The sequence below is a fragment of the Brachycentrus maculatus genome, unplaced genomic scaffold, assembly GCF_059751285.1.
Source record: "Brachycentrus maculatus isolate JH-2025_06_01 unplaced genomic scaffold, ASM5975128v1 h1tg000257l, whole genome shotgun sequence".
Classification (NCBI taxonomy): domain Eukaryota; kingdom Metazoa; phylum Arthropoda; class Insecta; order Trichoptera; family Brachycentridae; genus Brachycentrus; species Brachycentrus maculatus.
Window position 1 is genome coordinate 432,380 of NW_028281008.1, and position 14,309 is coordinate 446,688.

General features: G+C 33.3%; 1 protein-coding gene across 1 annotated transcript in view; it reads right to left on the reverse strand.

The window, feature by feature from the left end:
* Window positions 1–14,309, reverse strand: part of Piezo (piezo type mechanosensitive ion channel component) — a 73,100-nt gene that overhangs the window by 24,810 nt on the left and 33,981 nt on the right. Inside the window, exons 5-26 of the mRNA XM_088265707.1 lie at window positions 14,184–14,307; window positions 12,665–12,911; window positions 11,845–11,998; window positions 11,099–11,251; window positions 9,200–9,338; window positions 8,526–8,607; window positions 8,079–8,310; window positions 7,221–7,419; window positions 6,768–6,964; window positions 6,107–6,255; window positions 5,881–6,024; window positions 5,541–5,643; window positions 4,806–5,036; window positions 4,293–4,469; window positions 3,713–3,900; window positions 3,425–3,557; window positions 2,939–3,166; window positions 2,185–2,423; window positions 1,243–1,428; window positions 947–1,148; window positions 303–448; window positions 49–212 (exon numbers count right to left, since the gene is read on the reverse strand). Coding sequence (XP_088121833.1) covers window positions 49–212; window positions 303–448; window positions 947–1,148; window positions 1,243–1,428; window positions 2,185–2,423; window positions 2,939–3,166; window positions 3,425–3,557; window positions 3,713–3,900; window positions 4,293–4,469; window positions 4,806–5,036; window positions 5,541–5,643; window positions 5,881–6,024; window positions 6,107–6,255; window positions 6,768–6,964; window positions 7,221–7,419; window positions 8,079–8,310; window positions 8,526–8,607; window positions 9,200–9,338; window positions 11,099–11,251; window positions 11,845–11,998; window positions 12,665–12,911; window positions 14,184–14,307 — 3,817 coding nt within the window. The remainder of the gene's footprint in view (window positions 1–48; window positions 213–302; window positions 449–946; window positions 1,149–1,242; window positions 1,429–2,184; window positions 2,424–2,938; window positions 3,167–3,424; window positions 3,558–3,712; window positions 3,901–4,292; window positions 4,470–4,805; window positions 5,037–5,540; window positions 5,644–5,880; window positions 6,025–6,106; window positions 6,256–6,767; window positions 6,965–7,220; window positions 7,420–8,078; window positions 8,311–8,525; window positions 8,608–9,199; window positions 9,339–11,098; window positions 11,252–11,844; window positions 11,999–12,664; window positions 12,912–14,183; window positions 14,308–14,309) is intronic.

Here is a 14,309-nt window from a genome sequence, read left to right on the forward strand (position 1 = left end):
TAGGTTAACAAAAACAGTCTTGAAAAGGAAAGGATGCCGATCTCTTACCTACGAAATGATTGGTCGGATCTTTATAGGCCGGTCCTTGTATTTTTTGTTGATTCGCTTTGATCCTATCCATTTTCACCTTAATTTTCTCTAATATTTTCTTTTCTTGTTCTTCTTGAAGAGACATTTGTTTGATTCTCAATTCTTCAATCAGTTCGGCACCTCTAGAAATATTTTAATAAATAAAATATCCCAAATATATTTCTCGCTAAGTAAATGCTCCATGCGATTATATATAATATACGATTGCTAACCTCGACTGCAGTATTGTAATAGCTTTACTTTCATTGATTATTCTTAAGAAATAATGACTTCTGAATAATCTCTTTTGCATCAGAAGGAAACCGAAACAAACTCCGTCCCACGCCAATCCTATGTCTTCTCGAGGTACTTGGCACTCCTGAAATTTCTTGTAATAATCATTACAAGTATACGATTATCAAAATACACGCTATAAGATATGTTATATGTATGGTTGATGCAGGGTAAAATAATTGCTTTCAAGTCAATAATAATAATAGTCCTTGTGACATCAAACATTCTTCAAAATGTAAACCAAAATTATCATTATTTTGTTTTGCCTTACTTTTTTTAAATAGATATATTGTGGGTGTACTGGCAAAAAACGTTTCCTTGAGAATATGTAATTTTGACTTAATGATGCAGTATCATAAAGTTTACAATGTTTTATAAATTGGCAAAATACAAGTAGTTTGAAACGTCATATTTATGTGGTTTTAAAAGTAAATTCAACTTTAAGTTTATTAGCGGGTATTTTATTCAGGCTAAAAGCTTTAAATAACAGGGATTATTCAAGCGAGGATTTTAGAGTTAACGTTTTTTGCCAGTATCCCGCGATATAGGAAATGAGCACAGCTCATGAATGCGGAGGACTTACATGATCCTGAGATACAGGAGCCGCCATTTTAATGAATGTCCCCAAAGATCCGCCGCTAAATTTGTCAATGCAACCGATACCTAAGAGCTGCACGAGCCAACAGGCATTATATGCCATCTCTTTTATGAAAATGCAACCAAATATTTGAAGGGTCGCTTTGATCACAATGACAGCGACGTTGTAACCTAAGAGCCAATTCCACCTGAAAATTTCACCATAAAGTTCACAATGGTTCGCGGATAAACATTTATCCAAATGGTATTTGAAAATATGCATATATAAAAAGGTGCGGTCACCATTTCAGCGTGCTTTTTATCGGCCTGAGGTAAAGATCCGTTCCCTGCCACAGGAAGACGAAAGAACCGATGAGATAGCCCATGGAGAAAAGGTTGACCCGGTTAGTTCCGGTTAAGAACATGATGGCTAACGTTACCCACAAGGAACCCAGGAGAGTCATTCTTTTTATTATGTCCAACCAAGATCTGTGGAAAACAAAATATGTACATATTATGTATGTATGGTCGTTGCTATAAATGGCATTTTGAGTAATGTTACAAATGGTAGCACAAGTACTAAATTAGTTAAGTATACAAGTTATTTGACATATTTATGATTTTATTACTTTAGGGTATTAGGGTATTTTGAGAAACTGTGCGAAGGCAATGCCGACACTAATGTTGCCGTAGTAAATTGTTAAAAAAAAAAAAAAAACAGACTTTCGATTGACTGAAGGGTGTTGAAAATGTGCAAAAATTAGAACTAAGTAACTGCATGATTTTAACAATTATTTCACCACAATTAAAACAGCATAATTACGTAAAAGTTCGTGCTTTCAACGACATGTTTGGCCACCAAGAAATGTGGATTTCCAAAAATAATTAACCTACATTTTAAGTGATTTTCGAAATACGATACACCCGGAACAATCTGCTTTCTCATTGATCTAATCCCAGTAAATTGAGAGTTAGCTTAAGTACAAAACAGTGAAAAACACATCCGTGAAATGAAACATATAAAAAATGCTAGTAATAAACCTTCTGGCATATTACGAACATGAAAAATTATATATCTACATAGATAGTAATGCTCTGCAAGTGTTTGTGTTAGCTAAAGATGGTTTGCTAAATTTCGTTCTGGAGATATTGTCCAGAAGATGATATCAAATCTATACGGTTGGACCAATTCTAAAATTAAAAATAAAACTGTACATTTTTTAAAACCTACTATGACGAAATTACCTTATGTAAGTTACAAAATCTGGCACAGGATTATGGAAGTCTTGGGATTCCCAATTTTCTGGAATAGTGTCCGTGTTGCAGCCGCCTTTGTACGTGTCCCCGTGTCTCCTTTCAATGCGGAACACGAGAGACTGGCGAGAACAGAATATCAACAGGATCAAGTCACAAATCAGCTTGATGGCGTAAGGAGGGTGCGTGGGGTCTGGCAGCATCATCCAATCTCGGGTGCGTTGCAATATCTATAACAATCAAGTTATTCAATCATTATATCTGCTGATTTTGTATAATTACTTGTCAAAAATGCATCCAATAAACATGCAAATAGTTTTATTTTTTTATTTTTGATACTTGGTTACTTGTTTTTGGATATAATGCCGTTATATGCACGAGTTATCATCAGGAGCAATTAAAGGCCCGGCAAAGGAGGTATCATGGTGATGATAATCCCTGCAATTGAATCAACAATAACTTGTAATTAATTCGATGACTATAAAAATATGTGCCTAATTTTTCATTACATGCCTACTACACGGTATCATTGATCATATTATCAGAAAACATATTTGCATATCCTTGACATCAACTTAGTTACTATGTGCTAATTGGCACCAAATTTAATATGGTAAATCTTGCAATCAACAGCCATTCAGATACTGATAACATTTATTCAATGTAATTATGTCACATTTTGTTAGTTGTTCACGATATGAGTATACGGGTCACAGCAACGCGTGGTAATAGAATAAGTGGTTACCTCGTTGGAGCTCATCCAGGGATACTGCACACAGAGCTGCGGCAGCAAGCCGACCACCAGCACGTACTGGATGGGCAGCACCACCACGATGAAGCCCACGAACCACTTCCACAGGCGCGCCAGGCGCTCCCGGCTGCTGCACCACAGCACGCACAGCCAGCAGCTGTACAGCACCGCCCACACGTCCATGCGCGACCCGATCACGCCCACCAGACACATCAGGCAGATCTGCCGATAGTGACCCAATATCATCTTACAAACTAGCTAAGGTTGCTACTGTCTTCCATAATACCCACTGCGTTTTGGCAGTTCCTGCACCATACAACATTCAGAATTGCAATATTTCAGGACTGTGTGTTAATATTGCAATAGTATGTATTGTATAGTTTTCGACACAACTTTTCGTTTTTTACCACTCAAGTGGTAAAAAACAAGTGTTTTTATTTACGACTTACATACAGCAGTGAATTAAAAAAAAAGACATACCTCAACACCGAATTTGTAAAATCCATAGTTAAATAGATACTGGAAGAAATGCTTGACATCCTTATCAGCATCGACTCTGGTAACTTTGGGAAACATGAGGTGTGGTCGAATAGTAGGGTCATGCTTATTATACCTAACAAAAAATATAGAAAGACATTCGTAAATATACTTTGCAAGAATAAAAAAATATATAAGTGACTCTCTTTTGTGATCGATGAATTTGGCATGCAAATTCAACGTTAATTGAAAGTAAAATATGTAATAAATATAAGGAAAGTTATTATTTACCTGTTGACTGATTGCCTAAACTCTACAATAGCTCTTATGGTAATAATAATGATGAGCCCGATGTATCCCTTCACCAATTTTGGCAAAGTCACTCCGTTGCCAGTTTTTTTGAATCCCAACCACTCTGCATTGTTGAAGGTCAAATCTTTTGTCACATCAGTGGCATTCGTAGTATTCTGGAACTCAAACTGATATTTTGTTAAGTTTAACTCTATACCAAAGACAATGCAAGTAGATTAACATTCATATTTAAAAATGAATCTTCAATATCATCGAATTGTATAATAAAGTAATACAAATACTGAAGGTTTTGATATCTTTTGAACACGTCTATCTTAGAAAGTGTCGGACTAAAAAGACTCTACTATTATTATTACTACACCATTACACCGCTATCTCGTTGCAAAGAAAATGACACTAAAATATATTGTACATGTGTATGTCGTGTCAAAAGCTTATGGTATATACATGAAGCTAGGAGTGTATGGCAGGACAGACGAATGTGGGATTCTATCCTCTCTGGCGTTCTGTACAGGGAAGCGGCGTGATGGTAGTAATGTATATGTTCCATAAAACTTACTGTGCAATTTACGGCATATGACGCATGTTCAATGTATTCAATTTGATAAATCATTTTACAGAGCAACAAAACACAAATCGCTGCTGATATAAAATGAATTAAACCGAGTTGTATTCTTGTACTGAACAGTAATCCGATGGACACCAGCAGCACAAATATCAGATGGACCGCACACACCTGGAAGTTGACAAGGAAAACATTACAATAAGAACATTATCTATTCTCCCCACAGATATCTACAGTCTACAGAAATATAGGTCTGCCCAGATTAAAAATTATAATTGACAATAAATTAAATTTGTATATTTACTGACACATTTATAAAGTGAGGTAAAAATCAGCATGGCTTATTAGGAAGTCATAGCAGAGTAGGAGCTTGAATCCGAAAGCCATGATAGTACCGGGAAACTACAACTCTACTAATTGTTACACAAAGGTACATATTACATAATGATGAATTCAAAATATTTGTTTATTTCGGGTTAAGTAAATACATAAATAATGAGTACTCACATCGAGAACACAGAGAAGCATGGTAGAGAACATGATTATTTTGATGAGATGTAATTCTAGGAAAAGGAAGACCAAGTCCAACATTGTATGCAGAAAACTGAACACAATTTTCTGTAATTTGCTGAGCCAAGTGGCGAAATCCATTTTAGAACTGAGATGAGTCGGACTTCCCACATTCGAAAGTTCTCGGTCGTGTTTTGCGTTTACATCCATTTCCAAACTATCTTGAGCCTGTAAGTAAAATTAAATGGACACAATTTGCCATTAGTAAAAAATATTTTTTTTCTTTCTCTCATCAGGGTGTATTAATAATCAAAGAATTTTTGTGTTCTGGTTTTGATAACATTTCGTAATTTTGGAGGTTTTTTTTTTAAAGGAAAGAAGCGGAGTAAAATGGCTGATCAATGGTTACTGATTTGGAAAGAGTACCACATCTCTATCTCTGATAGTTCTGATCATAGACAAGTTCTGATAGGAGATGGCAGGAGTATTTGTAGGCATATGTATTATAATAGTCTTAAGGGTGAGTAATGATTAACCTGTTCGGGAGTGAGTTTTCGTGAATAAAACAGCCCCACAATAGTGAGTTTTTGTTTAATGGTACAAATTTCCCATTTTTTAAGTAACAATTTATAGTAAATATATAATATAAAAACATACTTTTTCTTTTACTAAACTTGTTAACTAAAAAGTGGCTTATATGTTTAGAATCTAAAAATAATAATTGAAAATTACTGTAATTTCTCTGGGCGTCGGAGGAGGGAGTGTACTCCCTCCCATCATGGAAGATGCTATTGAGTGAGGTCCTTGAGAATCCTGGCGAGCCATACTGCTACTCCTATAGGCAATGGAAACAAAAATTCAAACTTTCTGTCTTCAATTTAGACAGGGAAGGTACACATTCACGAAAAATATTACAAATATGAATTACTATGTACTAGAGTTATTATTCTGTGTCATTTGCATCCTTCCGGAACCTTCAGACCTCATTGCAACAAACATAAACTAAGCTGACTAATATAGAAAAACAAAATAATGTAATAACCTTTAAAAGATGAGATTTTATCAAACAAACCTGCTTTTGATATGTGATACAGCCAAAAACTCTTTATGGAAGTAGTGTAGTTGAATAACTGTTAAAATAAGGAACAGCGTCGGTGTTAATAATCGCAAAAATAATTCCTTGGTTTCGTAACGCTCTAAACCAATATCCAGTTGTCTGAAAAACAAAGAATGATACATATTATTATCCAACATTAAGGAAGACCTGGAGGGAAAATGATTCAATACTGTTTACTCACAATGTTTTTGATATGTGGAGGTATTTCTCCCAGAACATTGGGAAGTCATCAAATTGATAAGTATAAACCAAAACAAGAATTAACATTGAATAAACAATTACTGTCACCCAAAATCCATACATCATTTTTCTCCAAGCTTGTCTCGAGATCTGAAATGAAAATGAAGCAAATAGTGTTATACTATATATACATCATCGTTTTGGCAAAAATGAGTGGTGAATTTGACTGCTCAGGATGGCAACACTTTTCCTGTACTCCATTATACACCCTCCCCCTTCTCACAAACACCCTACAGTTCAGTTACAGTTAGTATTATGTAGTTGGCAAATTAACCTATCACATAAATATGATTGATGGGTTTGTTCTCCATAACTAAATAATGCATGAGTTTCACCAAATCCTGAATATCTAGGTGAAAACTTATTTATTATGCAGTCCACTAAATTATTGGTGCAGTTTGATTAAGTGAGTAATTGAATAGAGATTCTTAAATTGTCTTTGGTACTAAATGAGACCATTGAGACATTGTGTTATGTTGTTTCAAGATTATCCAAACTCAGGCTGACCCTCAACGAGTTGTCGTCAATGAGTTGATATCCTCGACACTATCCTAACAGAAAAACTGTATATAATATATTGACTGTTAAACATTTGATCTTACCTGGAAGGTGAGGATGAAAATAAGGAACAGTGCCATGTACATGATCCGGAAGACTGTCATCCGTTCTCCGGTAATTCCTATTACAAACAACATGGTTGCCACAACACATATCCAAAACTTTGTCAAAAATCCTTTCACTACTTCTCCAAGTTTCTTCAGCAGCGGAGATGTTTGCATATTTTGATCTTCTTCGAGAACTGGAAAAAAACTTGGATTTAAAATAGATTGAAAGTAGTTTTAAGTTCTTCTCAACTCATTCGGTTTGCCCTAATACTACTTACTCAAGTTTTAGGGACCCTTTCATAGCTTTTCAATTACACCGATCTTATCCACACGTTTGTAATTTCTTCATTTTTAACTTCATTAAACATAACTTTTCCACAGATTTTTTTAAGGGATATTTTAAAATGAGTCAGATTAAAAGAATAAAATGTTGAATGTTTGAATGTTTACCAGCTGTAGCGGGACCGACGGTCACTTGCAGGGGAGCCACCATGTCGGCCAGTGCCGTGGACTGTCTCTTCTCTCGTCGCTCCTGCATGAGCTGACGCAAGGTGACCCAGAACATGATGGTGTACAGAGACTTCACGAGCAACGGCAAGAAGGGCAGGTATGCTCGGTGCTCGAATCCTACTTGCGCCAAGTTTATATCCTGAAACCAAAACAACCAAACAATGATACTGAATCTTTATGATAGATATGGCGAACCGCTGAATTGCCAAATTAGGGATATTAAATAGATTCCTCCTTATAACAACCGGGATATGTTGGCCAGAGAAGATGATAGGGAGAAGAAGCTTGCAGTAGGATGTAAAATCAGGGTATAAAAGAGGATTTATTGATTTGGTGTTTAATTTGTAGAACTCCGTTTTAATTTATGTATTAATTTTTAATCAAGCACAGATTTTTTGAGTCTACTTAGTTGTATTTTATTAACAAAAACACATAAAAATAATATTGTGACAATTGTTTCGCCTTGTTAGGGCATTATAAAATAAATGTCACTCTGATGAAGACATTGATGATGCCCTAACAAGGCGAAACAATTGTCACAATATTAATTTTTTATGTGTTTTTGTTAGTAAAATACAACTTAGTAGACTCAAAAAATCTGTGTTTGATTTAAAATTAATACATAAATATAAAAAAAGGACCTAGGACTGAACTTTGGGGCACTCAACAGCCTTCATACAGATATTTTTATGACTAAAGAATGCAGGGAGAATAATCAATAGTTGTTTTGATACTCGGATGGGGGTGAACAAGTAGAGAAGAGAATGAACTCACAAATTACTAAATCAAGGTGATTACCTTTGCCTGCGAAGGCAGCTCATCCTCTTTGAGATTCATTCCATAAATATACTGGATAATGAGTAAGATTTGCGCGTATGTCACCAAGACTGGACTGGAGCGCAGAGTGAACCCTCTCTGGTCTTGTACCATCCAAATAACATTAGCCCATAAGAGAAGCACAAATGTCAGCCAGGAGTGGTATGTGATACTCCAGGCCATCATTATTATGGCAGTCGCAATGTACGATGATCTGCAATCATTATTACAAGTTCAAAAATAAAATATAAAAAATAAAATAAAATAAAACGCCACTTGCATAGAAGTTCAATAAGGTAATGCTGCCGGTCAGCAGGAATAACATTTTTTAAATCCTTTTCTTTAAAACAAAATTTATTAAATTAATCATTTATTAAATTTATTGGAATTTTTATACTGGTCAAACACTAATTTGAATATAATATTTACCTTATCATTACTTGGAATATGCTCGCAATTGTGAACACGACGTGTTCCAATATTGATGGTTTATCGAATTCTTCTCTCTGATCTAAAATTGTACAAAACAAATTAACATCGAAACAAAAATTAATATTTCAAAAGTGGTAAGAACTATACAACAATTTATAAATAAAAGCACTCTCAATACATTAAACCTGATCACCGTTTACACCACACGGTACAATTACAACATCTTGTATTTATTATTTTAAACAGTAATTTTCTCGAAAACTATAATTTTTTACACTACACTAAACTAACAGAAATGTATGCTGGTAACAAACAATTTGAGAATAAGTAATCCGTTGAAGCAGTTGACATTTTTAATAAGATACGTAATTACTTAATAATAAACATTTTTACTGCACTTTTCTCTCACTCTTAAACAAATAGGTTCAAGTTACTTTTACAATATATGGCATGAGAGGGATGCAGATATCATAGCAGAGTCAGTAGTACATCAGGAATTAGCTACGTTTTAAGCTAAAAATTATAACTTTGTTGACACTACTTTTAGAGAAATTGATGCAAATGAAAAAAACAAATGCCCGTTGGGGATTATGAAAGGTACCGCAGACTGTGTGTGAATCAGGGGTAAAGCGTAAAAGAGACATTATAAAAATTGAGTGGATTACACCCACCATTATTTAATACATTCATAGGGATACCTTCATCGGGAGCGACTGTTACTGATCCAGTGGAATCTTGGTAGTAAATTGAGCTACTAGCATTCGACTTTCTAGACAGTAATTTCCTGGTGGGACTTACAGCACGAATGAGCTAGAGATAAAATACAGAAAAAAATTAAAATAACAAATCAAAGAAATATATTTTTTAGATAGCAATTTCAGTCAACTTCGTATTCCAAACAAGAGACAATCTTTTTCAAATTGAGCGGTTTGAAATGAAAATTTATGAGAGATTTATTATGCAAGAAAAAAGGTATTAATGAAAATGAAAAAGGTAAATGAAAATTCGATTTTAAAAATTATTTTGAAACAAAATGACATCTGTGCATGCAATTAAAACATTTTTGCACGGAAAGTTATTTAAAAAAGAACTAAAACCAAACATATACATACTGGTGTAGACTCAGTGGCACGTGCTTCTGCAAAGATAGTCACCTAGGATAACCAAAGCACACCATATTGAAAGGCAAATAAAATAAGCTAATGAATAGTTCTGTGCGCTAAAGACAAAGAGAGATAAATTACAGAACAGATTTTACATTTAACTATCTATAATGAAAATGATATTATTATCCTGGCAGGAAAAATGACAGGAGTCAGACAGGATTGAAAATGTTTCTTCTAACTGACTCGATTCATGAATTCAAGATTGTTTATTTTAAAAGAAACTTTATGTATGGCAAAATTTTGAATACAGGAATTCTATAAGTACGATAACGAATCACATGTCCAATCAAATTAAATAGTTTGGTATTATTCGGTACAAAATACAATAGAGGTTGTGAAGTGATAACATTTTATTGGGTTTGATTCATTTCTTAACTAGGTAACGGACTGCTCAGTTCGTGAGGACCCAGCTTTTAGTCCAGAAGTAGTTGTTACTTTTATCAGAAATGTAATTATTTCATAAGGCTGAAATCATTCCTTCTATAAATTGATAAGTTGTAGCCAAAAAGCTCAGCGTTTTTATCTATTCTTTTATTCATAGAAACAAAACAAAAAATTGCAACTACAACATGTTTATTTTGTATATACAATTAAATATTTTCTACGTGACTTGACTCCCTTTGCCTTTAATACACAGCTTTAACAACTTATTGTTATGTATTCATTGAAATAAGCATGCTAAATCTAATTGAAAATAAAAACACACAAAAACAAAAGTTGCTAATTAATTTGTTAAATGCGTAGAAGGCTAAACAGCAAAATTGTCACAAATAAAAAAAATATGAATATCTTTGTGTTTTCTTCATTCAAGTACAATATATAAAATGTGTGCAATGATATTACAGATATGATGGAAAATAAAGGGAAAATAGGAAACACAATGAAAATATAATTTGATTTTTAATTTTGAAAGCCAAAAGACACTTTAAGACAATAAATTTATTAATTTATTTAATTTTATGTGTTATGTTCAAAATAAATTGATAAGTGATAATTATTATTTATGATGATGTTAGTTCAATTTTGCATCAGAAGATGACTTGTTGAAACCAAAACCGTAGTAGGAGAAAGTTTAAATGTATGTTTTTATACATATATCTGTAAATTAGTGAATTATAAAAATTATTCAATTAGATATATTACTATAAAGTAAAATTTAAAGTTTAAATTAAAAACTGTCTTTTGATGGGTCCTAGATCTGTAAAATTGATGTAAGACACATGTAGATAAGTACATTAACTGATTTAAAAAAAAATGTTTGTATAAAATAAAAAAATAAAAAACTATATTTCAACAATCATGCAAAAATAATACTGTGACCACATATCTCTAAAGGAAAATGAATAAATAAAAATTATAATAAAGACATGGAAAAGAGTGCTTTGTCACAAGTTTTAGTCTTACTCGGACTTTCCTCGTAGCCGATCTCCACTTATCTTGAGTAAGTGTGCTACGAGCCATTCTTTTTCTAGAAAGTCTCATCGACATTTGCCGGCGGAGTGAACCGTTCAGACTTCCAGCTTCCAATTTAGAAAATGTTCCGGGTTTTTTCTCTGGCTAAATAACGTGTATTAGGAAAATCATGAGAGCATTATCAAATAGCGAAAGGAAAGGACTCATCCAAATATACCTACACAAGTTAATCCTAAAATAAGAATAATATATAAATGGGAGTAAATTGCAGTTTACTATATTACCGCTTTTGAAAATGTAATAGTGACTCATATTCAACTGTTACACGCATGATTAGTTCTAAAAAGCTTATAAACACCTTCTTCAGTGCCAACTGCAGCGAGGCTTACTGCCCAAGATGTATCGCTTTTATTTTTCCATCAGCACATTACAAGAGATCGAGATGTATCCTCGCTCTCAGTTTTACATTACCATATAAAGTTAGGCCTATGAATGTCTAAAAGTGATACATCATTGAGAGTGTTTGTTAGCCCTGTCTGCACTAAGAAGGCCGTACAAATTTAATACGGTTAGTGGATTAATTGATAGCAGTTTTGAAGTTGTAATATTTTAAATTGAAAAATGCTTAAAACGCTGTTTTGTAAACTGGTTGCTGTATAAAAATATTGTGTAAGATTAGTTCAACTCGATTAATTGAAACGGAAGTTTTCGCAATGAGGGAAAAAAGAATAAATTACCTGGGGTTTTAATAGTTCGGATGATTCAAAGGCAAGAAGGTAGAATGTCAGTATTAACATTACGGGACTCGCAAAGGAGGCCCACTCCAGGGATATGTACTCAAAGTTTTGAGTTTTACAATCCATTTTGATGAGTTGTGTGAATCCGCAGAACCTGAAAAAAAAGCGAATTGTGATAATTGTAAGCGTTAAATCTTTTATTTTTAATAAAGCTGATAGTGTTACAGGCTGAGAAAATCAAAGTAATATTTATTAATAATGGACATTTTTAGGAGTGTTTTTTTTCCTTTGTACTTTCAGCCATCCTTGCAGGAGCCTTTGTCAAGGTATAAAATTGTGAGCCAAAAAATTTGCGAAATATTGGTAGGAGAATATCTATTTCAAAATGCTATTTAACTCTAAAAAAAACTGCAACGTTTGCCTGAAAGAGGATGATATACAGTCCATCTAAAAGAGTAGAAATTTAATCAACTGGAACCGATGGCGACAACACATAAGTCATTATTGTATTATTGCCATTAGGATTGGAAAGTAATTTGAGTAGTAGACTATTTTATAAGAGCAGTTTTTTGTTTGTTAATTTAAGTGTTTTAATCAATTGCAGATATTTATTTTATAAATATTTAGGTGTTGCCAATAAGAACTCCTTGCACCAGGGCTTTCGCTTTTGGACTCTTTTTTGATAAACTGTTTATATGTTCATTTAGTTATAGAATGGTTGTAAGTTTAAGATTTACAATTTACCACAAAAGGTATAGGGTCCTAACCAAATGACAATTATATAAATGAAATTGTACAATAAATTGAAGAAGCTGCATACCTCGATATGACATGATCAGGCGGCAACAGTTGGAGCAGCCACTCGGCTTGGTACACAAAGAGGATGTTCGTATGGAAGAACAGTATGACCATGATGCATTTACATACGATCGCATAGCCTTTGGCCAGCTCCTTCCCGCAAGCCCACCACGTGGCCCCGCCCAGGAATGTGATGTAGTATATCCCACTCAACACGCTCGGCCTCAGACAACCCGTCACCATGAGGAAGAAGAGTGATAAGTACTTTCCTAAAAGAAAAATCTTCTGGTTAGAATGATTCAATAAAGATACAGTACATACTATATAATAATTGGTGATTTCAAATAATAAATACATGCCAATTCCATTGTACTGAAGTAATACTGCCAGAACGGTGTCATTATACACAAAAAAAGAAAGTGAATTGTGAAAATATTCTAGACTCAATGGGCTATTTTTATTTTGGAGCAAATATCGGATTTAATATACTCTACATATAAATGGATATTAAGGATTATTTTGTTTTTATAAAAATAAAAAATATATCAATAATTTCATTTTATTAAGTTGGTAATATGTAATTGCATCATATTTTTTAGTATATTAAAAGCTTATAAAAAGCAAATTTATATTTGAAGCACTAACTTTGTGATTTTCCATTTTATTATTAAAATGTAACTTTGTTTTAAAATCACTTTAAATATTTTATTATAACTTAATTATAATGTCTACCGGTTTCGAAGCTAACCGGTAGACATTATAATTAAGTTATAATAAAATATTGCTAGTGATTTTAAAAGAAAGTTATATTTTAATTGTATATTAAAAGCATTGTTATCAATGCTGAGATGATTATCATTTATCGTTCACTTTGTGTTCAGGAATCAATGTTTATTAAAATGGTATTACACAAAGTGAAGGATGAATGATAAGGAGAGTGTTATATTGCGTCTGCACAATTTTGCGAAATTGGTAGCCAAGCCGTTAAAACCAGTGTGTAAAAATTCCCATAGCCGTCTGTTCACCGCATCAATTATGAAATATGTCATTAAGGCACGAAAATTGTGCATTAACCAGGTTTGTGAATCTTATGTGATCGACACAACTGATGACATGAGAAATTGTTTTTTTTTTACTTGCGATTAAAATAAAACAAAGATAGTTTCATCCTTTATATCTCCCTCATTTGTTTACAGATTTCCATAAGAATAGTAATAATTGTCTTGTGAATTTTAAATAAACCATTTTACACTCGGTATGATATGCATATCGAGTGAAAAACATATAAATAAATGAGTTAATGAACATATACTCAGTATTACACATATAATATCTTTTTTACTATTTATTATTTATGTGATAATGAATTCCAAAATTGTAATATCATATTCAATGCATTTCAATAAGATTTCAGTGGCAGGCTATTAATTATTTACTATCTTATTATTATCTTCATCACTATCCGCTATCCCTCGGGAGTTCACAATAAAATTTAAAGGGGCCAGTATATGTACATGTTATAGGGAAGAAATAGTACTGACCGACACTGATCAGAAATGTCCCTTTCCTCTTGGGTGCACTAGCTTGTAATTCATCCTCTGGTAACCCTCTACACAATCTGCTTGTTAAAATGTAAATTGCTACGGATGATACGAACATGAGAATCT